Below are 27,006 nucleotides of genomic sequence, written 5' to 3'. Positions count from 1 at the left end.
ACTAGAACAAGGAAGGAACAGAGAGAGAGGGGAATTTCAGAGAGAAATAGAGAGAGAAGGGAAGAGAAGGGGAGAGAAGGGGAAAGAAGGGGGGGAAGAGGAGATGAGGGAAGGGAGAGAAAAGGGGAAGCATGAAGGAAGGAAAGAGAAAGACAGGGAAAGGAAAATAGAAAAAGTTGCTCCCGTCTGGACACACATCCCTGAGAGAGCTGCGTGCCTTCCCTGGCCATCCTATATAAAATAGCCCTGGCCCCAGCATTCCCTATCCTTCTCATACCGCCTTATATTTCTTTGTAGCACCTGTTCCCTGATATACCATACATTTATTTGCTCATTTTCTACCTCTGCCCACTAGAACGTGAGCCCCAAGAGATAGGGAGCTCGATCGGCATGTCCGTGGCTGTTTCTCCAAGCCTGGGGCACTGCTGGCTCTGGTGAAGAGTGTGACTATCTGTATAAAAGTGTGCATGAAGCATTCATATGATGAGGGACTGAGTCCATGAATGAAACTGAATTTAGCTCTCCTAACATGACCAGACCACAATTACTTATGAGTTGGCTGAGCAAGGAGCCCAGTAAAGCAAGTGAAACCTGTTCTCAGACTGCAACAATGGTTCACATTAACAGAGCATTTATTAAGTGCCCGGTACCGTTTTAACTACTCACCGTAATCCTATGTGGCAGGCACTCCCGTTTTCAGATGGGGAAGGCAGGCACAGAGGGAGATAGCCATTTGCTTAAGGACACACAACTAGAAGGAGGCAGAGCTGAGATTCACACTCAGACAGTCAGGCTTCTACTTGTGTTTAATGCCATGCTCCACTGCTTCCCAGATAGAAAATTCTAGAGCAACGGTTTGAGGGACACTGACTTGGACCTTTCAGCTGGGGAATTTCGTATCTGTTTTTTTTTTTTTTTCCTAGCAATTTGAGGAAAGTCAAGGCCGGACCAGTAGCAAAACAGCCTTTTACCAGGCGCTGCAGAATTCCCTGGGCGGCGAGGACTCAGATGCCCGCGTCGAGGCTGCTGCTACGTGGTATTACTCTCTGGAGCACTCCACGGATGACTACGCCTCCTTCTCCCGGGCTCTGGAGAATGCCACCCGGTAAGCTAAGCTGCAGGAGGGTGCAGATTCCTACTGCTATGTTTTGGAGCGGACCCAGTTGATGTTCAGGTCATGAATGTGGCTTAGTGCTTACGGTTTCCTCTGCATCATTCATTCAGCCTACAGCATGGGGAGCTTCCCTGCTGAGGGGCAGCCCTGGGAGACATGTGGGATGGACCCTGCTGCCAGGAAACCCCAGGCCAATGGGAGAAATGAGCGGTAACTCCGGCTCTTCCTAGACCATGAGGGAGCTGTCAGAGGGCAGAGACGAAGCACTTGCGAGAGGTGCCTGGTGCACGCTCCACCTGATGCAGCTGCTCAGTGAGCGCTCAGGACAGCCTGGCCTTGCATTCACTGAACCCAGTGCCCCCAGTCTTGGCTGCCCATCAAGCGCACATGGGGGCATTTAAAGGGTAGGTGACACACAGGGCCCATAGTGGGGCAGCATTTTTCAAAGCTCCCTCAGCTGATTCCACCCTGCAGCCCAGGCTCACCTGGCACGAGGGAATTAGAGGCCTGGAGGCGGGGAGGTTTTGTGGCTTATGTCACTCCCCGGATAGGATCAGCCCAAGCTCTGACAGCCCTGCTCCCTCTCTCTGAGGCCCGCTGTTTCTTGTAGCCACTGCTTACATGCCCTGTTCCCGTTCACGCTCAAGCTTCTCTCACTTGGGGAAGGCTGCCCAAACCCCCACCCCAAGATGGCTAAAGACCGCGGCCCCCAGGCCCTGCTGTCCCCAGGGTCCCTCTCTTGCAGCATGCCCCCTGCCCCGGGGGTTGTCAGGACAGACCGCCTCCCTCTCCTAGTACTGCATTAGCTCACTGAGGCTGAGAACTTTTATAGAAATGCACGGCAGATGCACAAGAAATGATTTTTGAATAGACATAAGGAAATAACCAGGGCTCCAGTCCTTTCTTCCTTCTGAGCCCCCTAGGATGAGACCACAGTGGGGACTCCAGCTCTCAGGTCACCTTTGAGTCCCCTCACAAGCGATGAGTCTTGGTTTCCTGAGGGCTCCCTGCTTCCAGTGGGAAGAATGGGTGGGATGCAAGTGCTTTCAGCATTCTGTGCCTCCTTTTCTCTCTCCTTCCGGGAGGCCCACACTGACCATTTGCTTGTTGTCCCTGGGACAGAGCCAGTGTCAAGGCTCAGCATTCTTTCCTGAACTGGAGCCTGTTAGGAAGGGATGGGCTGGAAGGTGTTGGAGACCCACTGCCCTGCTTGGTCTCTCCACTCAGGAGCCTGAGGTTTCCAATTGGAGGGTCACTGGCTCAGAATAAAACTGTGCTACCCACTTGCATCTTGGGGACTAAAAGGCTTTAATTTTCCCTCTAGTGGAGATCTCCACTTTAGATGAAATAGCTAGCAGCTATTTTGGGAGGCCTTGCCCTGGGCTGGACCATAAGAACTCACAGATGTCCAGTCCCTGACCCTGAGAGGCTTATAATCAAGTCAAGACTGGGTTAGATTGCATTGCAGAGGGAGCTCAGGGCTAGGTTCTTGTCTTAATTTTGCCTTATCTGACCTTAAGGACAAACTGTGTGCTGGAGTGAGAGCTGAGACTGAGAGAAGGCATCATCACCAAGGGAGGCCCCACTCAGAAGACGAACTCCAGCTCAACCTTAGCTCAGGTCCTCCTTCTCTCTGGCACAGACTCAGGCCCTGGCCCTGTCTCCTTGGCAGTTTACTGGGCAGTGTCCCGCCCCAGGCCTGCCAGCACGTGATGCTTCCCATAGGTTTGATCCTGTCCCTGTCCTGCTTACAATGCCTCAAGGTGCACGGAAGGAATCTCAGTTGGCTTCATCTGCCCCCAAGATGCCCACAGTGCCTCACCCAACTACAGAGCCTCACCTGGGAAGACTCTAGCACTCAGCAGACTCACCAAAGGCTTTTATCCCAATAACCAGGAAAGGAAGACGGGCACCCCTTTTGCTGAGGGACTCCCATGGGTGTTATTAAACTTGGTCATTACAAAACCTCTTCCAGGTAGGGACCCTTGGCCCCACTTCTCAGCTGGGAAGACAGAGATTCAAGGAGATAAAAGAACTACTGAGTATCTCACCTTTACTCTGTAAAGGAGATGGAATTGAAAACCTGGTGGCCGAGGGTCACCGAGGTCTGTCTGACTCTTGCCTGGCGGGGGCTGCCTCTCTAAGCACACAGCCTGTGTGTCAGCACACGCAGGGCCCCACTCTTGTAAGCTGCTGCTTCTGAAATTGATTTGTGCTACCTTCAAAGGTGAAGCAAGTACATAACTTAGGGAGGTTTCTGAGCCTCCTCATCTGGACATTTTGGACTGGATCTTTCTTTCTTGTGGGGTTCCCCTTTCCACTGCAGGATGTTCAGCAGCATCCTGACCCCCACACACTAGATGCCAGTACAACCCTTTCCATTCCCAGTTGTGACAACCAGGAATGTCTCCAGGCATTGCCAAAGGGTTCTCTAGGGGAGGTAGAGATGGAGGTGGCAAAATCCCGCCTGCTGAGAGCCACTGGGCTGAGCTAAGGGTACCACATGCCTGAGCTGTCTTTGGGGGCTCTGACTTCTTTTAAAATGCACAATGATTTGATGTTCCATTCCGCAGTGTATTGCATTTAACTCCACTATATATTGTACTTACGTTACTGTAAAATGTTTTGCTTCCTCATCTTTAAGTTAAATTGATGTCCTAGGAAGACTTTATTTCACGGGATTTTTGACACCTAAAATACATCAGCATGGGCACCAGTTTTTGAGCCCATGACCTACCAGAGGACACTGTGTACCTACCATACCCTGGCTCTCCCATCAGTGTGGCAGTGGAGCCACTTGGAGAGCACTGCTGGGGAATGGGAAGAAGGTGTTCTTGTAGGCCTGGGCAGGGGGGTTTTGGGGGCCAAGGTGACACCTTGCTGGGAGAAGCCCTTTCCAGGCACCATTGCCCACAGAGCCATGTTTAACCAGACTCCCCCCATGTTCTCCTTTCACCAGGGACTACTTTATCATCTGCCCTATAATCAACATGGCCAGTGCCTGGGCAAAGAGGGCCCGAGGAAACGTCTTCATGTACCATGCTCCTGAAAGTTACGGCCGTGGCAGGTAAGATGCTGCAGGGAGGCAGAAAAAGGAAGGTAAAACCGAAAGACAAGTCCCAGTTCAATGACATGGGACACACCACCTAACCTCTCTAAGCCTCGGTTTCCTCATCTGAGAAATAGAAATAATTGCAGTAGCCACTTCATCTCACTGTCTTGTTGGTGGAGAAAGTTAAAACAAATGATGTGAAAGGCTTTGCAAATGATGACGACGCACTTTGGAATTACAATGTTAGTTGTTAATTGATTAATTTGACTGGAGAGGGAAGGCTTTTTCATTTACTCTATATATTTATTCCTCTAGAAACTGAGCACTAGCTTAAGACAAATGGCTTTCCAAAGTATAAAAAGGCTTTCTTTTCCAACCAAAGGAAAGTTGTATTTGTGCTTGATTTATATATCATTCTTACTTCTAGAATAGGTTCCAGCTCCCTTAGAATGAAATATCAGGTGCAATGAAGTCATCAAAATGAGAAAGAGAAATAAGGTACAAGCGAAAGAAAACCAACCATAAAGAAATGGCCAAGCAATGAGCTTAGAATTTAGCCTTGAGTTTCCCGAGCCAAGGAAAAGATTTTAAAAGGAAGAAGAAAAGAAAGATTTGGGTTTCATAGCTCCAATAGCCGAACAAAGGAAGCAGAGAGACTAAGTGACAGGGACGTACGTGATCTCAGCTTCGAAGTGTAAGAACAATGCAAAGAGGGTAGCTGGGGACTTGGATGACCGGCGCTTTGAAGGGAGGACTGTGGGACTGTCTGTTCTACTGCCCCATGAGCTTACAGTCCTGAGCCATTCATCCATGTGGGAAAACCTCAGAACCCTTCCCATTGAGGCAGTGACTTCGTGCATTAAACCACATCAGATCACAGTGAGGTGCCTTTGGCAAGACAATCTACTCCTCTAGGGGAGGAAAGTAGTGGTGTCCTTGTGCTCAAACTCCCATAAGCATTCACAGGTAACAGATCATCAGGAACACATGTCTCCAAAAGATGCTAGACGATTATTGTTTTATTTTATTTAAGAATGGGAGCGAAGCCTACCATCTGGGGTCAAGAACACTCATCACTCACGTCCATGGTCTATTTTTTTTTTTTTTTTTCTGAGATGGAGTCTCGCTCTGTCGCCCAGTCTGGAGTGCAGTGGTGCAATCTTGACTCACTGCAACCTCCACCTCCCAGGTTCATGCCATTCTCTTGCCTCAGCCTCCTGAGTAGCTGGGACCACAGGTGCCCTCCACCATGCCTGGCTAATTTTTGTGTGTGTGTTTTTAGTAGAGACGGGGTTTCACCGTGTTAGCTGGGATGGTCTCCATCTCCTGACCTCGTGATCCGCCCGCGTAGGCCTCCCAAAGTGCTGGGATTACAGATGTGAGCCACCGTGCCCTGCCCCCTGGTCTGTTTTATGGGCAACAGGGAGCTGGGTGAAAGGACTGCAGCTTTAGAGGTGGGGGTCCAGCCATACCACCTACTTGCTGTGCCATCATAGGTAGTTTTCTTTGTCTCTCTGATCTTCAATATCCTTACCTACAAAATAAGGCTAATAATTTTTCCTCTTAGGGTTGGCATTAACAGTGTCTGGAACATAAGTTATCCAACCCATAACAGGGCTTTACCCTGTGTTACTTAGCAAGGCAAGGGAATTCTTATAAACACGCATCATTTATCTTTATAATTAGCAACGCCCCTAGAGTAGGTTGAATAATGGCCACCTGAAGATTGACTCCTTCCCATGTCCTTCTTTCACCAGGGACTACTTTATCACCTGCCCTGTAATTGACATGGCCAGTGAGTTGGCCAACTTCCTCCCACTCCCCAGTAATACTTACTCTCCAAGTGGCCTCACTGCCACTAGAGGAAAGAAAGGACGTTCTCATTTCTCCTAAGCACTCATTAGTTACCTGCTTTCCCCAAACAGTCTCTTTTTTTTTTTTTTTTTTTTTACGGGGTCTCCCTCTGTTGCCCAGGCTGGAATGCAGTGGCGCAATCTCAGCTCACTGCAACCTCCACCTCCCAGATTCAAGCAATTCTCCCACCTCAGCCTCCCAGTAGCTGCGATTACAGGCACACACCATGACTCCCAGCTAATTTTTGTATTTTTAGTAGAGATGGGGTTTCACCATGTTGGCCAGGCTGGTCTCGAATTCTTGACCTCAAGTAATTGACCCACCTCGGCTTCTCAGAGTGCTGGGATTACAGGCATGAGCCATTGCACCTGGCCTAGACCCTTGCATTTTTAAAGCACTCCACAAAAAAAGTTCAGAGCCCAATTTTGCAGAGTTGAAATGGTCACCTCAATTTTACAGAGGAAATGTGTCTCAGTCTATTTGAGCTGCCACAGTAAAATACCTTAGCTGAATAGTGGCCCCCAAAAGATATCAGGACCCAATCCCTGGAACCTGGAATATTACCTTATAAGGAAACAGAACCTGGGCAGATGTGATTTAGTTAAGGATGTTGGCATGGGGAGATACTCCTGGATTACCCTGGGAGGGCCCTGAATGCAATCATAAGTATTCCTATAGGTGAGAGCCAGAAGGAGAAGTGCTGTCTACAGAAGAGAGAGGCAATGTGACTGCAGAGTCAGAGACTAGAGTGATGTGGCCACAGGGAAGGAATGCCAGTAGCAGCCAGAAACTGGGAGAGCACGGGGAGGGAGTATGGCCCTGCTGTCACCTTGGTTTTGGCTCAGTCAGACTGGTTTTGGGCTTCTGGCCTTCAGAACTATGAGAGAAAAAAAGTTTTGATGGTTTTGAACCAGTACGTTTATGATGATTTGCTACAGCAGCTGCAGGAAACTCATGCAGTCCCCAAGGCGTTCTCATTTCCCCGGAGCACCTATCATTCACCTGCTTTCTCCAAACAGACTCTTCTGTTTTTATAGCACGCCACAAAAAAATGTCCAGAATCCTTGTGAGCTCTGCAGGGTTGAAATGATTACCTCTGTTTTACAGATATGAAGTGTGTCTTAGTCTATACAGCCTGCCATAGTAAATATATCGTAGCCTAGATAATTTATAAACAGCATAAACTTATTGCTCACAGTTCTGGAGACTGGAAGTCCAAGATCAAGGCATGGGAAGATTTGGTGTCTAGTTGGGGGCTCGCTGTCTGCTTCACAGGTGGTGCCTTCTTTCTGCATTCTCTCATGGCAAAAGGAACAAACATGTTCCCTAAGGTCTCTTTTATGAGAGCGCTAACTCCATCCATAAGGCTCCACCCTCATGACCTAGTTACTCCCCAAAGGCCCTGTCTCTTAATACGAACACACTGGGGATTCCATTTCAGCCTGTGAATTCTGGAGGGACGTAAATATTCAGAGCATAGCCGAGTCTGCGGTTCAAGGAGTTCAACACAATTCCCTCGAGGACAAGCAGCTGGTTAGTTAGAGAGCAGCAACCCACCCGCGGCTTCTCTGAGCCTCAGAACTCTTTTCACTCCAACACGCAGTCTCTCTGCTTAGAACTATAATTTCAGCCTGACCTACAGATTCAAGCAACTGCCTCCAGGTTGTAAGAAGAAAAATAAGTGGCAGGCCAGGATTCCGGGAAGGAGGCATTGAGGGAGAGAAGGAATGATGACGAGAGCCATGTGGTTTGGGCGGAGATGAAGGTGCCCTCCTAATCCAGTGGTCTATGGCCACCCATGGCGAGGGAGGCCCAGCATGGGAAACGGTTCCTAGAATCAGCCTTGGCAGTGACCTCCTTGCCAGGGATCTCAGGAATCGACCCTCAATCCGACTCTTTTGTCTGATTCTCTGCCTTCCTCACATGTAAGGCAGAGATTACAGTGAAAGGTGTAACTCTTCCACAGCAAGTTCGTTAAAAGCCTTACAAATATGCACATACTGTTGGACCCCAGAATTTACAGTGGCAAAAAATAAGAAATGAGTCTTCTACATGAGAGTGAAAACAATAAAGGCAAAACAAAATGAAAGCATTCATATCATTGCTGTCTGAATCAATAGTGCTTGGACCCTACCCAGATCATTTTCATGGGCTGCTGTAACAGAGTGCCACCAAAACTGGGCAGCTTAGAGCAATAGAAATGTATTGTCTCAAGTTCTGGAAGCCACAAGGATGAATTCAAGGTGTCAACAGGAGCACCTCTGTAGGCCTTAGGGAAGGATGCGTTCCAGCCTCTCTTTTAGCCCCTGGTGGCCGAAGGCGATTCTTGGCTCATAGATGTCTGTGTTCTTCATCTGGTATTTCTTCACATAGTCTTCCTTCGTGCATGTCAGCCTCTGGACCCAAGGTCCCCACCATCCATATCGGTTAGGGCCAACACTAATGACCTCAGTTTTACTTGATGACCTCTGTAAAGATCCTATCTCTAAATAAGGTCCCATTCTGGGGTACTAGCGGTAAAGACCCCAACATATCTTTTTGAGGGAGACACAGTTCAATCCATAACATTGCCTTTCTCTAAAATAACTGAGTCTGCCAAGCAGGCTTTTGAGTGGCAATGGTCCAAAGTGGTCTATTTTGGACCTGGGATTGGGGTGGTCCTCAGAGGAGCAATCCTAACAGAGTAGAATCACAACCTCAGTCTCCCACGGCCAGCGTGGCTTTCTCTGTTACTGAGTAATGTCCTCATGTCCCTAGAGACAGGGCTCCACTGCGCTGACCCCAGGAACCTCCCATGAAACCAAGCCATGTTCATGCAGAGACCCTCATAACTGCCTCCCATGGCTCCATGGCTCTCCGCACCTCAGAGCCCAGTGACCCTCCTGGCACAGATGAAGACCTAGTAAGGTCTCAGGAAATCATACTGAAGGATAGATGGTCAGGAATGAGTCCTTTCTACTTTAGCTTTTAGGCTCCATGGGGCTCAGTTTTGCCACCTGTGAAGTGGGAGTAGGGAGGCCGGAGAGGTCTGTAGCACTGATTCTTCACTGGGTTCTAGGGAGCCTGGATCCTGAGCCTCTGTGAGGAGGGGGCAGGTCTGAACCTCCCAGCCCCTTTCTCCTTACGTCACAGACTGAGCTTTGAGTGACATTTCAAGGTTATTCAATTTAGAAAGTATGAAAAACTACTGGATCCAGTCACCTAAAGGCATCGTTTAGTTCTCAGTTCTATCACTTTTGGAGGAAAAAGACACGCAGATCCACTGAAACATTTTATAGTAGCAGTATTCCTATTCTTGTGGAGGCAGAATAATGCCCTGGTCAAAAGCAGAGATGCTGGCATCTACTATTTTGGTAAAAAACATATCCTTGAGTCTTATCAGCTCAGTGACCTAAGGCAAGTCATGTAACCTCTTTGGTGACTCAATTTCTTCATGTGGCAAATGGGTATAATAATAGGACCCATCCCAAAGGTTGTGACAATCGTTAATTTTACATAAAACAGAGACAGGCAAATAGTGCTAAGAATATTCTGTTCTTCTTGGCCATCAGAATGCATTCTTGACAACCCCCTGTGTAGATGTCTCCTCTCTCCGTCACCATCACATATGGTGCCATCTATGTAGTAGATAATTGAATCAATGAATGACTCACAGAAACTAACTCATTTGATTTTTGGCAAGTTTATCTTATTGTCCCAAAAAGACATCTCTCTTTCTGTCTCTCTCTCTCTCTCTGCCCTGGAGCTGTCACATCTCTCATTTTATTTCTGGCTCAAATCTACATACTTAAAATATACGTGTGTTACATTTTCAGCCATCTGTCTCATACCTCCATTTCTGTTAGCATATATTAGCTTTCCTGGCAACAGCTAGTGAAAAAAAATACAATGAATTATTGCTTTCTTATAGACTATTGTAAACTGATCACAGAAGAGTGTGGTTTTCTTACTGTGCACCTGGATTATAGATGAGATTTTCATTCCTGAAATTGAGGGCAAACTTCTATGGGGAAAGAATAGGTATAACAGATGGAGAGGAGACAGGGAAATCAAAATCTCTAGTGTGAGAAGAAGGTTCCAGTTTCAGATTCAGATTCAGATTCAAAGAATCATAGAATATAGAAGATGAGACCGTCTAGCTCCTTTATTTTACTTGTAAGGAAACAAAAGCCCAGGGATGTGAGCAGATTATTTCCCCGTCCCTGAGCCAGTGAGTGGCAGTCTGGACCCGTGCCCTGTTCCCTGCCCTCTCTCCAGCTTTCTTTCAATTGCTCCCACTTTATCCTAAATCTTATTGAGTGCCTACAATGGCCAAGTCCACATACCAGCTGTGTGGCCTTGGGCAAGTCACTTAACCTCTCTGAGCTTCCATGTAGCCTCATCTATATCTGGAGAGAGTAACAGGTCCTGTTCCATAGGGCTATGGGAGAATTTGGGGACACTGCCTGCATGGTGTTTAGCCCAGAGCTGGCATCTGGGTTGTGTGTCTGAATGTGTCTGCGTGTGAGTGTATGCATGTATGTGTGTCTGTGTGTACAATACCTGGCAGCTTTGATTTCTAAGGTTGCTGATGAGAGAAAAAACTCACCAGCTTTCTCCTGTTCATCTCTGCTCACTGGCGAAGCTTTGAGCCAGTTTCTTCCATGGTCTGTCCCTGGAGCCCCTGTTTGAGGAAGTGGGGTTGCCAGTGAGGCCTGTAATCCAGGGCTTCTCAACTTGGGCACTGTTGATATTTGAAGCCAGATAACCCTTTGTTGTGGGAGACTGTGCTGTGTATTGAAGGATGTTTAGAAGCACCCCTGGCTTCTACCCACCTGATACCAGCAGCCCCAGTCCTTCTAAGCTGTGCCAACCACAAATGCCTCCAGACATTGTCTGATGTTCCCTGGGGACACAATCCTTGCTGGTCGAGAACTACTGCTGGAATCTATTAGAACTAAAGTTATTACTAACAGTACCTGAAAGGAAACAGCAACCCCTCTCCCACACACTGCCCCCGAATCAATGCAGGATGGCCCTTGCCAAGATGCTGTCCCTGGCCCCATGGAACCCCCTCAAGCAGATGGAGTGTGCCAGAGAAACAGGGGTGGCTTCAGTGATTCTTTGTAACAAAGCTGACCTAGAAAGCTGGCAAGCTTCCAGGTTCACATGCAGAGGGGCTCTGGCCTGCTGTCTCTCCCAGGTCTGAGGGCCTGGGCATTCTCTCTAATGCCTCCTGCGTTCTCTCTAATGCCTCCTGTCACTTGCCCAGGTACCTCTCAAGGTGCCACCTGCTTATTCTGCTGGGACCCTTCCCTCCCTGCCCGTCTCTGGTATTTCCATCTCTTTGACTCACCGTGATGTCCTCCTCTCTAAACAGCCCCTTTCAAAGGACACGCTGGCCTTTAAAGGTCCAGGCATCATTCCCAGGAAGAGCCCCATCTGTGTCTTCTGCTGCTCATGAGCAACGGACTCAGACCCTGTGGCCAGGTTTGGGGACTGCACTCCCAGCCCTGGTCTGTGCTCTGGGCCCCAGCAAGTGTAGAAGAGAGCACCAGTTTGTTCTCTGCTGTTTCCTGTCTTTTGAGGGCTCTGCCACTTTCTGTGTGCCTCTTTAAGTGTTGGTTTCCTCATCTATGCAGTGGAGCTAGTAATAGTACTTATGCTTACTGTGAAGTGTGTCAGGACTAAGGAAGACAAGGCACACAAACAGCCTCGCCTGTGGGCCTAACTGCCTGGCAGAGAGTGAACACTGATTAGGTAAGCATTTTAATGCTGCTTCATGTATTATGCTGGAAGAATCCAAATTGGAGATCACCAGGTCCTTGGAAGAAAGCAACCACAACTGAAGTGGTTTCTGGTACCAGATATTGCATGAGGAACTGTAGCCACTTCAGAGAGGATGTGGAAGCCTCTCATCTTAAGATGTCTGGGGGCTGGGCCAGCTGTGGAGTTCATGGTTTCCGTGGACATTCATCATAAGGCTGAGTGTGCGCTATGGCACTTGAATTGTGTGCTGGGTCTTTCTTCTGAAGGCCTTGGCCTCCAGGGTGCTGGGATGTCATTCCTACATCCTGGTGGTGTGGAAGATGTTTCAATAAGACCACATTTGACTTTTCTTTGAATGGAAGAGTATGGCTCTTGGGATTAAACATCTACTCACGCTTCATAGAGAATGTTAGACTGGTCTTTCATTTTGGCAGAGGCAACCCAATCTAGTGAAACAGCACATCCTTTGAGAGTAAATCAACTAGAGTTCTAATCCCATATCTACCATTTTAGCTGTTTGCATTTAAACAAATCCCTTTACCTCAATTTCCTCACCTGTAAAATAGGTATAGCTATATCTACTTCACAGTATGAATATTCAAGATCATGTACATTAAACATCTGGGTCATTGCAGATGTTCAATGTTGGGTAGCTAGGGTTATTTTCCTTTTAGGAAAACTAAGTCTCTGAGAGAAAAAAACAAAACATTCAAAATGACTAAAGAGGCAATAATGTTCCTCCTTGATAAGTTGTCCCAACCCTGGAAAACAAAGCTGTAAATTCTAGACTCAAGGCATTTTGTGCACCACTACACTTGCATTCGAGACACTACTGTGCATTCCAGAGGCTTTTAACATTCCAGATTCAAAATATTATCTTTTCAGTTGACTGTCTTGGTCAGTTTGTTGGAATTAACAAACCAAAGGAAATATGAAGTGGATAGATTATTGAACTGAATCCATCAGCCTGGCTACATCCTGTGGGATTATTTCCCAGTGTAGATGAAAATAAATCATTTTCTGAAACCGATCACTCCAACTCCTTGACATAATAGGGTTTGCACTATATATCTTCTTCAACATTGATTTGACAGAAATTTACCTAACGCCGTCTATGCTGCAGATCCCCTTCCAGGTCCTAGAAATGAGAAACCTGCAAGGCAGAGAAGAGCTGCCTCTTGGGACAAAGACGGTAGTTGTGGGTGGGGCTGATGGGTATCTGGGAATAGTGTGTAAAGAATAGACAATACACACATCAATATGCAGCATATGTTCAGACAACAGCACTAGGAAGGAGATCTACTAGGGTGCCGTGGTCAGTAATAAGAAAAGAACCTTGTGTAAAGGTGACATTTGAGCTGAGAACCGAGAAATAAGAAGGTTTGTGATCCTCATGTAGAAGTGAGAAATCCCAAAAGAAAGATCATGAAAGGCCAAGGCCCTAAGGTGGGAAAGGACTTGGCATATTTGAGGATAAAGAAGAAGGCCAGGGAACTGGACCATTACTAATACTGCTTCGTGTATTATGCTGGAAGAATCCAAATTGGAGATCAACAGGTCCTTGGAAGAAAGCAACCACAACTGAAATGGTTTCTGGTGCCAGACATTGCATGAGGAGCTGTAGCCACTTCAGAGAGGATGTGGAAGCCTCTCATCTTAAGATACCTGGGGGCCGGGCCAGCTGCGGAGTTCATGGTTTCTGTGGAAATTCATCATGAGGCTGAGTGTGTGCTAGGACACTTAAATTGTGACACTTGAATTGGAGCCTGTTGAAGAAGAGGAGAGTGGTTGAAGGTGCAGAGGGGAAAAAAAAATGGGTCTTATAGTTCACATAGGAGTTTGTAAGCTGTGGCTAGCAGAGAGATAGTATTTTAGCTGAGTGTGATGAGAAGGCGTTGCAGATTTTTAAGAAAACATATATAATGCACAATGGTCTTTTCATTCATATCCAGAATGGCTCACTGAAGCATCAATTATCTTTTTAAAAAATAATAGAATGTACAGTATCAACCCTGTTATCTAATGTGATGGTCGGTTACTCAGAAAAGTCGATTAAAAAGAGAACTTGTGAAAAATGCATAAGATAGGTGTGATGCTTTAAATATTTTATTTTAACTTTAAACACATAAATCTGCATCCCCTGGCCATTCTTTTGGTGTAGGATCAGAGGGTTAAGCTGGAAAATGCTTTTGGAGTTCTGCCTTTGGACTTCTTGCAAAACCATAAACGTAGTGCATGATCTATTATTTCCAGTCTGGGATCCATGAAAGTGGAGTATCTGCATGGTATTCAATAAATTCAATTAAATATAAAATCACAATGACAAATACAATGACTTAAACAGTTGGGTCTTGGTAAGCACACAACACAGTTAGTGAGAATGCATGTTTGGGGCCTGGAAAGTTCATCTTTTTCTGGGCAACAGTTGTCATACTTTATGGAGGGAATAAAATATTCAGGTTAATCTAGCAAGTTAGTTGAAAGCTTTGACTCTACTGTGAAGCAATATATCATACCGCTCTGCTGAGCTTTAGGAAGTTAGGGGCCTACTGCAAATATCTCCTTTGGGGCCTGGGGTGGGACTACACTATGTAGTGTGCCTTAGGGAGCTTCTTTTTAAGGGATTGCATAGCAAATTCTCTTGTAAAACACAAGCCATTTGTAAAGCAAATAATTACTTCCTGATTAATTCACATGCAGAATCTGAACTTTTGCATATTAGATTTGCCCAAAGAGAGGCACACTTACAAGCGTCTAGTCACAAGTTACTTAACACTTCGTCAGCTTCTCAAAAAAAAAAAAAAAAAAAAATCCTGGGAAGCAAAGGGACTTTCGTTCCTCCCTGTTCCCTAATTTCCTTTGGAGGAAGCTATCGAGAGATGCTGGCTGGGGATAAAAAAGGGAGTATATTTTATGGGGATGAGGTCAACAGACTTCCTGCAGGCAGACAGAACAGAAGGGACTGAAATCCCTGCAAGCACAGGCTCTCAAATCAGTCCATTCAGATGGGCAGTAATGCCCATCCGTGCTGTGCCATCTCTAGCACAAACCTCTTCACACCATTATCAGCGGAACGGCTTCTGCCATGCAAAACAGTGTCTTATTTCTGTCAAGGGAGATCCTTCCTCACACCCTCACCTCATCATAAGGGGAACCCAGGCTCAGCCCACCTCCCCAGCTGAATCCACTGCCAGGTGCATCTCTTTGGATGGGTATACCTCCATCATTCTGTTTCCTGATAAACCCAAACCTTCATGGATTATGGCTTCTGATCCTGGAAGCCGAGCTGAAGTCAGGAACTTGCACCATGGATCATCTCTGAAATGAGGCTTTTGGCTTGCTAGGATGCAGGCTTAGCCTCCCTGCAGGTCCTCACCAGCAGGATTAATGATGAGCAGTATGGCAGACAGGTAAGCTTGGGGACATTATGTGAAAAGGTTCTGTCTTTCCTGGACAGTTGCAGTGACCCTAGGATTTCTCAGTTCTGGTCTTTCTTCCCACACACCTCTAGTAATCCTTCCAAAAGAAATGCAACTTACAACTCATTTGCTAAGAAACCTCCAGGGTTCCCAGCCCCTTTAAAACATGACCATCAATTCTTCTGGTCTAGGCTGTCACAGCTTTCAAAGAATGAGAGCCCAGTGGACCTTAGCAAGCATGCAGTTTAGTAGTTTTCAGACTTTGGATTTTTCTGGGGTAGAAAAAGTTCCAATTGCACTTCTCAGCAGGACCTGTGAGGCCAGTACCTTGAGGACTGTTTTCTGCCACCTGCACCAGCCCCCACCTGCCCTGGCTCACCTTGTGCTCAGCCACACCCCTTGTCATTCCTTGCTCCATGCAGAGCACAGATCCTGCTCCATGATGGCACAAGTGCTGAGTTGCTACACACGTGCCCTTCCTCACCTCGTCCACTCACTAACCCTACTCATCTGTCCAAGCACAAGTCCACCGCAGCTTCCTCTCTCTCACTTTCCATAAACTCTTCTGCATTTTCTTGCCTGGAATAAATGGCATTTCATTTCTCTCTCTTCTTATTTTACTTGGTAAGTAATTCTGTCACTTGATAGATACCTACCTTTCTATCGTACAACACACAACATTTTATTTTTGAAAAGCAGTGGTTGGTCTCACTTTCCTGTTAGAATGTGAGCTCCTCAACAGAATGTCCACCTTTTGAGCCTCAGCATCCATCCGGAGGGCACTGCACAGTAGGCATTCGGCAACTGTGGGCCAAGTAGGGTCTTAGTCCTGACACTCCTTTTCTAATTTGCCACCATCCTCACTGGACGGCATTCAAATCCTGAAACTGAAACACAAAAGCACACACACACACACACACACACACACACACACAGTCATCCGCCGAGCTCTGTGGCTGGTCAGTTCTTTCCACAGTCTGAGTAAATGTAACTTTATCAACTTCAGCCACCTTAACTCTTCCTTGGATGGCAACTTATAGTTTTTAAAGGAAATTACACCCACTCGATCTATGAGAATCCAGTAATACCACGTGGGTGGCCGAATGGAGATGATCGACCCACTTTACTGATAGGAAAACCAAGGCTCAGAGATTCAGCAGTGAAAGTGGGACTTGAACAGAGCTTGCCCAGCTTGGACAGGTAGCTTTCCCAGGCCCAAAATCTGCCCCTCGGAGGTGACAAGGAGAAGATTGAGATCTGGCCTGGGCATAGGATGAGCAGCTGTCAGATGAGGGGCAAGTTCCACTGCAGTGTGATTACCAAAAACAGCAGAAGACAAGTGACAGCTAAATGCCTCCAGGCTGACCATATACTGACACAGCTGCCACGGGTTTGGGCCCATGATTTATCAGTGATCAGACACAGCACAGAGCAAAGAAGCCAATCAGCACACATGAACTGCCTACCCCTAGTCTGCGAGCACCAGGGACACTCAGTTGAGTCTCTCCTTTTACCTTGTCAGACCCTGGCATGTTTTTCCAGGTCTTCCTCTGTTGCTGCTGCTGAATCCAAATCCCCTTTTCTTCCTCCAGAGGGTCCCAGAATCCCCAACCAGTGCCCAGATTCGCCGAGGACTTGGTCCTCAGATCCCAGATTCCCTCTTCAGAGGCTCCACTGTTTGTGCCTCCTCCAGATGTCCCTTAAACTGCTCAAAATAACTCCTGCATCCTGATAAAGATCAACTCTGTTAAGAAAAAACAAAGCAGAAATCCTCATACACAACAGGCTCTCAAATTAAACAGATGGGATGGGCTGGAATGCCAGACCTTTCCCCCAAAGCAGTGCTCTGTGGCCTTTCTAAGGTCGCAGACACTGGTGGCCTGGAGCCGGCTCATGCAAGTTCATGAGAGCCAGTGGTACACATTGCTTCCCAGCATCATACTCAATGACATCATTTTGAAATTGGCTAAGGTAGGAGTATTTACACTGTAAAAATTGGCGAATATCACACGTAAGATTTCCTTTCCCCAGAGAGTCGATTATTAAACGTTTTTCTGTTTTTGAAACAGAGTATCACTTTGTCACCCAGGCTGGAGTGCAGTGGTACGATCAATCAATTGTGGCTCACTGCAGCCTCGACCTCCTGGGCTCAAGTGATCCTCCTGCCTCAGACCCCCAAGCAGTTGCGACTATAGGCACACAGCACCACGTCCAGCTAATTTTTGTATTTTTTATAAAGATGGGATTTTGTCATGTTGCCCAAGCTGGTCTTGAACTCCTGAACTCAAGCAATCCACCTGCCTTGGCCTCCCAAAGTCCTGGGATTATAGCCATAAAGCCATCACGCCCAGCTGATTATTAAATATTTATCAGCACATGACTTTCTTGAGAATGTGATGGAGGATATGAAACATTTCTCAAAAAAGATGCACCCACACACTTCACAGCATTTTATGTGTAATTTTAGGGAACTTGTGGATCTCCAAAACCCTACAATGGGACCTCCTCAGGCTCCCACAAGTTAAAGACTCCCACTCTTAAGCTTTCAGATATCTCTCTCAGTTAATCAAAAAGGAAATGAGTATATGAGCCAGAAACTGGGTCAGAGAGATTAAAAATATTTTATTGCTAAACTTCGTTCAGGATAATCATAATTGTGTCACCATTTTACAGAGGAGGACACTGAGACCCGGAGACATTAGACAGCTTGTCCAAGATTGCACACTAGTCAGTGACTGAGCTGGGGTTTCAACAGAGCACTCTGGCCTTGAAAGTTTATTTCTGTTCACTAGAACACTTGGAATGCAGCTTCCTCTGGAGGAAACAGTAGATCAGGCTATTGTGGTAGCAGTTATGCCCCCCCCAAAATGTCCAAGTCCTAAACCCTGAAACCTGTGAATATGTTACCTTCCATGGCAAAAGAACTTTGCGGGTGTGATTAAGGTTCAAGACCTTGAGATGGGAGCTTATCCTGGTAGGCTCGATTTAATCACATGAGTACTCTAAGCAGAGGAGTGTTCCAAAGAAATGCAGCATAAGAAGGACTCAACCGCTCTGAGGATGGAGAAGGGCGGTTCTGATCGACAGCCTCTAGTGACGGAATGGCCCTCCGTTTGTAGCCAGCAGGAAAACGGGGACCTGGGTCCTCTACCTCAAGGAACTGAATCCTGCCACAAACCTGAATGGTCAAGAGAAGTATTCTCCCCAAAACTTTCAGAAGGAACGCAGCCCACGCACCCTTTGATTTTAGTCCACTAAGACCCATCCTGGATTTCTGAACTCCAGATGCTGTCAGATAGTAATTTGTGTTGTTTTAAGCCACTGAGTCTGTGGTAATTTCTTAAGGCAGCAATAGAGAACTAAATACAGCCAGTTTTCCGGAAGGGCCTCCTGAGAAACAGGCTGTTGAACCTTTCATCCCACGGTGAGGAGAAGAACTAAGCCCCAACGGGGAGAAAATCGGCCAGACATCACTGGAGGAAGAAAGAGGAGGGGGGCCCCTATTAACCCTGGGCCTCCTGGCTTCTCTGTGGCCGCCACAGAGGAAGTGTGGTGATTGAGAAACAAGACAGCTTCAGTAAGACCAGCAACGAGGCCATGAGAGAACCCACACAAGACACAAAGGGACAGCAGACCGTGAAATCTCCAGACGGAGGCTTCAGTCCTGGTGTCACCACTAAACAGTTACGGGGCCTCGGCAAGAAAATGGCCTCTTTGAGCCCAAGCTTCCTCCACTGTTGAAAGGAGTAATCAAACCTATTCACAGGGTGGGTGCGATAACAAGGGTGAATGCCATTTGTAAACTACCAATTTTGGGTTTATGTGAGAGATTATTTCTATTGTCATTGTAATGACAACTTCTCTCTGCCTGGCATTTTTTGTTTTGTGATCCTTTTCCTAACAACTTCCATTGCGATTACTTTTAAATGGTCCTCAGTCCCCTCTGCACAAGTAGACTACACAGAGCAGGGGATTGGGGGCCTGGGAGACTCGGGTTTGAGCCCTGGCTGTCCCGTGTCTCAGGCATGTCATTTTCTCTTTCTGAGCCTTCATCTGTCACCTGGAAAGTATGTGGATGGCAACATTCACTTTTCCAGTAGCCCTTGAATGTTGAAGATCACAGCTGCCAAAGGTCTACCATGGCGCCTGGCACAGCCCAGGTGCTCTGGAATTGGTGGCTATAAGCAGACACTGGGTAGAGCTGGCTGCAAAACAGGCCACCTTGGCCACCGCGGAATCTGCGACTCTTTTCTGGGCTTCTCACGGTTATTGCTGACATTGCCCAACGGACTTAGCTCTTTGGGTCCCAGGATCCTACAAATTTCAATGACACTCGCCACTTCCTGCTCCCCTCTCAAAAACAGGAAACCTTCTTCCTTCTCTAAGAAGGCCCTGATATGTGAGAATAGTTGCAAAGAGATGCTGCGCTCTGTGACTTATTCCCTTCCTAATCATGCTGTATGTCCTCGTGGTTTCATACTCCTTTGATGACACCTTACAGTGCAGTGGCCCAATACTAACACACAATAACCTCATCATAATAATAGCAGGCATTTGTAAAAACACTTCTTTTAGACAGAGCTTCCACATGCAATAGCTTATTCTATCTGGTATTTTATGTAGAGGAAACCGATGCATAGAAAAGTCAAAAGACGCCTCCAAAGTTACACAAGCTGTAAGTTTCAGAGCTGAGTCTCAGCTGAGTGATGAGTTTATGTCTGTTTTTCTATGGCCTGCTGCCAGTCCCATGTATGCCTGGTGATCATTCTTATGGCCAGAGTAGGAATACTGGCTCTCCAGCCCTCAGGCCTCAGTGTTAGGGAAGGACCCCTGAACCTCTGCTGTCACCACAGTCCCCAGCCTGAGAAGGAGAGGGGCAATAAGAAGGTGCTTTCTTTGCTTGAAGTGTTCTGCTTCAAAGCCCTGAGCTAGAGGGGCCCTTTCCCCAGCCTCTTGGATAATCACAATAAATCTCTCTGAGTCTTAGCCAGAGTCAAACTGTCTATCCACAAATCGTTGCACTTCATAGAATTTCACCTCTGCACAAATTGCCCTTTATCTGGGAGCCACTGCATTCTAGTGATTTCCCAGAACATCTGTCTGCTGGCTACCTCTGCCCAGTATACCAGCACGGATGAGAACTGCTGAGTCAGAGCTGGTGCCAGGAACTTAAAGACAGTTGATTACATCAGGAGGTGAACTGATGTGGTGAGAAAGAACTGGACCACATTTTACTTCCCTTTTAAATACCTACTCCATATACCATTTTATTTTGATCTTCACAGCAGCACTACGAGGTAGGGCGTTGATATGGTTTGGCTCTGTGTCCCCACTCAAAAATCTCATCTCACACTGTAATCCCCACAGTTATAATTACAAGAACCCAGAGGGAGGTGATTGGATCATGAGAACAGTCATGATATTCTAGTGATAATGAGTGAGTTCTCATGAGATCTGATGGTTTTGTAAATGGTGGTTTCCCCTGCTCTCTTCTCTCTCCTGCCGCTTTGTGAAGAAGGTGCTTCTTCCCCCCAACTTCTGCCATGGTGGTAAGTTTCCTGAGGCCCCTCAGCCATGTGTTACTGTGAGTCAATTAAACCTCTTTCCATTATAAATTACCCAGTCTCAGATATTTCTTTATAGTAGTGTGAAAACAGACTGATACAGGAGTTATACACCCATTTCATAGATGAGGAAGTAGGGAATCAAGGAGGCCAAGAAATTTGCCAGACATCACTCAGCTTGAAGGTAGAAGAGCCAGGACCCAGGCATAGGAGCCCTGGGACCCTGGTGCTTTTTTTTTTTTAGCATCGTGCATTCTGGAAACCTCAGCTTTGATCTGACTCTGCTGTTCACTTACTGTGTGTCTCTGGGCAAGTCAGGAAACTCCTTGAGACCTTATTTTCCTGGTCTGTAAAATTAGAGGCTGGCTTTTGCTATAAGATGGGGCCAATGACAAGGTTAGAGGGCATGATCTACACACAAGGCCACCCTCCCTCTGATGCCAGCTGAAAATTCAGGGGTTCCCCAAACCACCCTTAGGCTGGATAATTCACTGGAAAGACTCAGAATGCACTAAAAGCTGTGACACTCACCACAATGATTTATTACAGGGAAAGGACACAGATTAAAATCGGCCCATGGAAGAGAGGCACAGAGCCCAGGAGGGTTCCAAGTTTGAAGCTCCGTTGTCCCCTCCCTGTGGAGTCAGGACGTATCACCCTCTGCACTGAGGCTCACCCCAGCATTGGTGTTCAGAGATTTATTGGAGTTCCATTACATAGGCATGATTGATTGATTGATCGATTGCCATGTGATTCTTCTCAGTTTACAGGTTGCCTGATACCATGAAACCCAAAGCTCCCACACTAAATCACATGGTTGTTCTTTCTGGCATGGCCAGTCCCCACCCTCAGACTGTCAGGTGGGGCCATATCCACCCTAAGATCCAGTGTGGCCAGCCTCTTTCCTCCTCCTAACAGGTATGACTCACCTTCCAGAAGTTGAGGGCAAAGTCCAGACCTCTCTTTAGGCAAAGCCCGATTCTTTACTATGCAGTGGTGAAATCCTTTCTGGCTTTTCCACTCTATCACTCTCCCTGGTTCCCAATGCTCACTCCAGGGCCCGTATACCAGGCTCCTAAGCACCAGCTCCAGCCCGGGCCATTCACACCACTGGACTGGCTTCCAGGTCATTATTCCCACCTGGCTGCTGCTTCCTAGATATTTAATCCAGTCTAGCATGTATTTATTGAACAACTGCTATTTGCCAGGTACTGTGCTGGGGTTGGCTTCATGGATAAATGTCGTCCTTGAAGAGTCATAAGAGCGTGAGTTGTATATGAACAAGGGCTAGTGCAGGGATTGGGCTCAAATACAAGCTACTTTCATTATTGCTTTTTCAGTGACTACAAGAACATCAATATCCAGTGATACCATAAGTATCATGGTTAGAATATGATCCAAAAATCGTTGTGTTGGGATGTTTCTCACAGGCATTATTTCCAGAGACTTAAGTGTTCAGTGTTGGTCTCACTTTAGCCAATAGACCTGCCATGGATCTGCCCTCAATGGGTCACTGGATTTAATTTAGGACAAGCCAAATCTCCACTCAACTGAGCACTAAACAGGATCCTTAAATATGATGTAAAAAAGGGAAAGTCTTGGTTTTGGAAGAAATACTGGTTTTTTGTTTGTTTGTGTTTTTGAGTAGTTTACTTTTTCTTGACCTTTTGCTGCTGCTTTTCCTCTGTTTTCTCAGCCTGGAGTTGCTGGCGGATGTTCAGTTTGCCTTTGGGCTTCCCTTCTACCCAGCCTACGAGGGGCAGTTTTCTCTGGAGGAGAAGAGCCTGTCGCTGAAAATCATGCAGTACTTTTCCCACTTCATCAGATCAGGGTAATTTGGGGCCACTTGTTCAGAATTCTGTCACTGTGCTTTTCCTCCCCCTCCCTTCAAGCAGAATGCAAAGGCCCAATTTGCATCGATGGACTCATCCTTTCCTCCCTAGACATTATAATCACCAGCCACCGGCCTCCCCGTCTCAGTCACCCTCTCCTAGCCAAAACTGCTTTTGCATACATTAATCTTCATGAAGAAAAGCTCTAATTATACCAGCTACATTTCATGACTCCAGATCAGGGTTTCTCAACCTTAGCACCATTGACATTGGGGGCTGGATAAATCTTGGCTGTGTCTTCCACACTGTAGATGTTTAAAGCATCCTTGACCTCTAGATGCCCACGAGATGCCAGTGGTGCCCACCTAGGCCCAGTTTTGAGAACCAGACATGTCGAATGTCCCCTGGAGAGCAAACCACTTGGAGGAGAGCCACTCTCTCTCCACAGAGGGGGATACCAGTGCCTTGGGTTTTCAGCTTAAGTTGAAATGCTCAGGACCCTCCTTTATTCACCTTGAGGCTCTTCCTCTTCCTCATCTGCCTCTACTCCAGTCTAATGGAGTATACTCGCTGTCCCCACCTGCAGAATTGTTTTCTGCTCTTTCCTCTTCATGGTAGTTTACCTGTTTCCTTTTATCTTTTTAACTGATGTGAATTGATTACCTAGAACTGTGCTAGGTTCCCCGGAAAGATAAAAAGGTGCAAAAGTCATGACCTAGCTACCAACTACTGATAGTCTGAAAACATAAAAATGAACCATAATTCAAAGCAGGAGAAAATAAAGCTTTATACAGTTTGTTGTGGGAGTTGAGCAGAAAAACACATTTCTTCTAATTAGGGTTTTAGAAAATATTTCACTGAGGAAGTCACATTTAAGCTGGTGTTGGGGGATAAGTAGAATATTTAAGCAAAGGAGTAGACACTTCCAGGAAAGGAGGTCTGGGCAAATGCAGCAGGGATGAGAGGAAACACCTTATCTGGGAAACATCAGGTGGTTGTAGGGCTGGTGTTTGGGCTACATGGCAGGACATGCCAGAAGATGGGCCTGGGTAGCAAGTTTGGGCAGCTGGCCTGCAGATTCACCCTCCTGCCCATGCCTTGGACAAACAAGGACATTCCAAACGCTAACTATGATGTCTAGATCTGAGGACTTTGAGAAAGAGAAGAGCACAGTGATCTCCTGAACATTCACAAAGACAGAAGGGCAGCACTAGGTCCTGGATATCGCTACCAGGTCATGACCTCAACACCTTTCCTCTCCCAGAAATGGCCTAGCTTTGCAGTGCCATAGTCAAGATCACAACTCCAGAAGCCAGATCTGGGGGCTTCACATGCAGCCTTGACACCTACAGATACATGAATTGTCCTTCAGATACCAAGTGCAAGTGGGAAGTAATTCAGGTGATGAAAGGAAAGACAAATTTCCCTCATGGATATTTCTTTCTTTTCATTTTCCTAGAAATCCCAACTACCCTTATGAGTTCTCACGGAAAGTACCCACCTTTGCAACCCCCTGGCCTGACTTTGTACCCCATGCTGGTGGAGAGAACTACAAGGAGTTCAGTGCACTGCTCCCCAATCGACAGGGCCTGAAGAAAACTGATTGCTCCTTCTGGTCCAAGTACATCTCATCTCTGAAGGCATCTGCAGGTAGCAAAGTCCTGGGACACGTAGAGGAGGCTGGGTGTTGACCTCAGCATCTGCTGTGCTTGCTGCATGAGACCTGTGCTGCGTGCATTGGAGCCAAGGGGTCACCAGTGCCAATGGCACAGCCCCTTCCCATGAGTTATTCATGGTCTGGGAAGCTCCACATTGCCAAGGGTCTCCTGTTCTGATGTAGGCCTGGAAGGAGAGGCAAGAGAGGCACAGGAAGAGGGCAGTGGGGTGACTAGAAGAGAAGGTCTGTTGAGGATAGAGTGGTGAACCACTATCAAGGCTTCCAGCCTAGAACATTGGTATGGGAAGAGAAGGGAGTGTCTTGAACCTCATCCTCACATCCCTTGAAGGCCTAGATAGAAAATCTTGGGGAAGTAAATCTAGCCAGGGGAAAAGTGGACATTTCTACCTCTTCCTGTTGCAGAGATGTTAAGGAGAGAAAATAAATCATAACGAAGGCACTGGGAATAGAGAGTAAACACAATGCCCTTGGGAAGCTTTGGAATAGCGGGTTTGGGTGACACAACCCAGGGGGTGGCCCTCGGCTTTCCTGGGGCCATAATGGAAATCTATGCCTGAGTGAGTGGGAACCCAGAGGAAGGAGGACTCACTCCTCCCTGGAGGTTCTGGGAAGGGTCCCCGGGAGAGGTGATACTTGGGCTGTGGTTTTTAGAATGACAGGAGTTTTTCAGGTACAGAGAAATGGGAGTGGGCCGTTAAACAGGGAAGGGATCTTGTCCAGCATACAGTTTAGATTTTCAACTCTGCTTTTAGCTTCCAAGGCCAAGTGTCTGTCTGCTGACAATGAACCCAAGTACCATCACACCCTTAGCATGTCCCTATAGCCAGGAGATGAATCTGGCACCTCAGCCAGTGGAAAGGTCCCTCTAAAGGGCATTAGCAAGAAATGCCCACTGGAGGCTGGGGTCTCTTTGGACCAAAAGGAAGGGACCAGAGAAGAGAAGTCCTAATCTGGCTTGGACCAACCTTCCTTGCCCCTCTGTTTCAGATGGAGCCAAGGGTGGGCAGTCGGCAGAAAGTGAAGAAGAAGAGTTGACGGCTGGATCTGGGCTGAGAGAAGATCTCCTAAGCCTCCAGGAACCAGGCTCTAAGAGCTACAGCAAGTGACCAGCCCCTGAGCTCCCCAAAATCTCCACCCAAGGCTGCCCAATATGGTCATCTTTTTCTCTAAATTAGCCACTTACCTTCAATAAAGTATCTACATGCAATGAAGCATTGTTGACTCTAATTTGTGAATCCAAGGCAATTCATGGGTAACACCAACTATATCTTTCTAAGGTTTCAATCCCAGGCTGCTGTTTCCATTCAACAAATGTTTATGAGCATCTGTTATGCACCAGGCCCTGTGCTGGGTGCTGGGGAAATAAGGACTTTGCTCCTTTAAAAGGAGAGAATGCTGGGCAAACAGTGACACAAAAAGTGGGGATCCATCAAGAGCAGACCCCAGGTGGCATAGTCCCACCTGAGTGGTAGAAAAGACTCACTCATAAAGGTTCTAGAGTGGAGGTAGAAGACCAGCTGGAATGGGTGCAATGATCCAGCGAGAAGCAATGCACTCTGAAGCAAGACAGTGAGGATGGAGATGGGGCAAGAAACAGAGCCACAGGTCCTGGAAGAAGTAGAATTGATGGAACTTGATTAAATGTGGGAGGGGGTTGATGCAATGAGATAGAATTGCCCCAATTTGGGGATGATCTGGATTCCCGGATAAGCAATGTTCACCCTCCTCAGGGACACATTTTTAAGGCAAATATTCTGGTTAAAATGTCCTGTCTCTCTACCCCCTTTCACACACACGTGGGCACACACTTCACCCAAAGTAAAAGCAAGTGAAGCTGGTTAACAGTCTTGTTCATTTAGATGGCATGCCATAAAATGCATTCACACCCATCATGTTATTTGAGTTCAGAGCAAATGAATGATAATTTGTAGGCTGAGGTTATTGTCCTATCTTGCAAACACGGAAGGTGAGGCTCAGAAAGACTTACACTGTACCTAAATTCACATGGTGAAGAGGAGGATAGTCAGAGTCCAACTCAGGTTTTCCCATTTCTCTGTTTCCATGCACTGTATGGACTATAAAATATAGGCCTAGGGCCATGTTGTGTGTCCTACAAAACCTACTGATAGCACTGAAAGCCCTGAGTAGCCTCCAACCTACATTATAGGCTCTGTTAGGATGGTTCAGTGAAAGCACCTAAATACTGAACTAAAAGGCCTCAACCAAAGAAAACTCGATGGGTAGATGGTCCCAGGGTTTGTCAGTGTCTCAGTGATGCCATTAAGGACCCAGACTCTTTCCAACCATCCTCTTTGCCATCTTCAGTGCATGAATGATGTTTCAATTTGCTGACACATAATGGCTGCCACAGCTCCAGACATCACACACAACCCCCAAACAGCATCTCATGCTGGAGGCAAAAGGGGAAGGAACTAAAGGGCTTTCCCCTCCAATGCTTCTTTCTTTTTTCAGAGGAAATGTTTTTTCCCAGAGGTTCTCAGCAGAATTCTACTTACATCTTTTTGGCTAGAACTAAGTCATGTGCTCCTCTTTTTTTTCTGGACAGAGTTTCATTCTTGTCACCCAGGCTGGAGTGCAATGGCACGATCTTGGCTCACTATAACCTCTGCCTCCCGGGTTCAAGGATTCTCCAGCTTCAAGGAACCCCAAGAGCTGGGATTACACGCATGTATGACCACGCCTGGTTAAGCTATTTTTTTTTTTTTTTTTTTTTTGTATTTTTAG

At 46.8% G+C, this 27,006-nt stretch overlaps 1 protein-coding gene across 1 annotated transcript in view; it reads left to right on the top strand.

Moving 5' to 3' along the window:
- The window catches only part of TG (thyroglobulin), a 274,315-nt gene extending 248,843 nt beyond the window's left edge, over nucleotides 1-25,472 (top strand). Inside the window, 5 exon segments of the mRNA XM_017875139.1 lie at nucleotides 924-1,105; nucleotides 4,074-4,181; nucleotides 22,448-22,582; nucleotides 24,043-24,233; nucleotides 25,249-25,472. Coding sequence (XP_017730628.1) covers nucleotides 924-1,105; nucleotides 4,074-4,181; nucleotides 22,448-22,582; nucleotides 24,043-24,233; nucleotides 25,249-25,367 — 735 coding nt within the window. The 3' untranslated portion in view covers nucleotides 25,368-25,472.
- Nucleotides 25,473-27,006: the final 1,534 nt, after the last annotated feature.

The sequence above is a fragment of the Rhinopithecus bieti genome, unplaced genomic scaffold (assembly GCF_001698545.2).
Source record: "Rhinopithecus bieti isolate Rb0 unplaced genomic scaffold, ASM169854v2 scaffold_7212, whole genome shotgun sequence".
Lineage (NCBI taxonomy): Eukaryota > Metazoa > Chordata > Mammalia > Primates > Cercopithecidae > Rhinopithecus > Rhinopithecus bieti.
The sequence above is the reverse complement of the archived record's forward strand: the minus strand, read 5'-3'. Positions and strand labels throughout refer to the sequence as shown.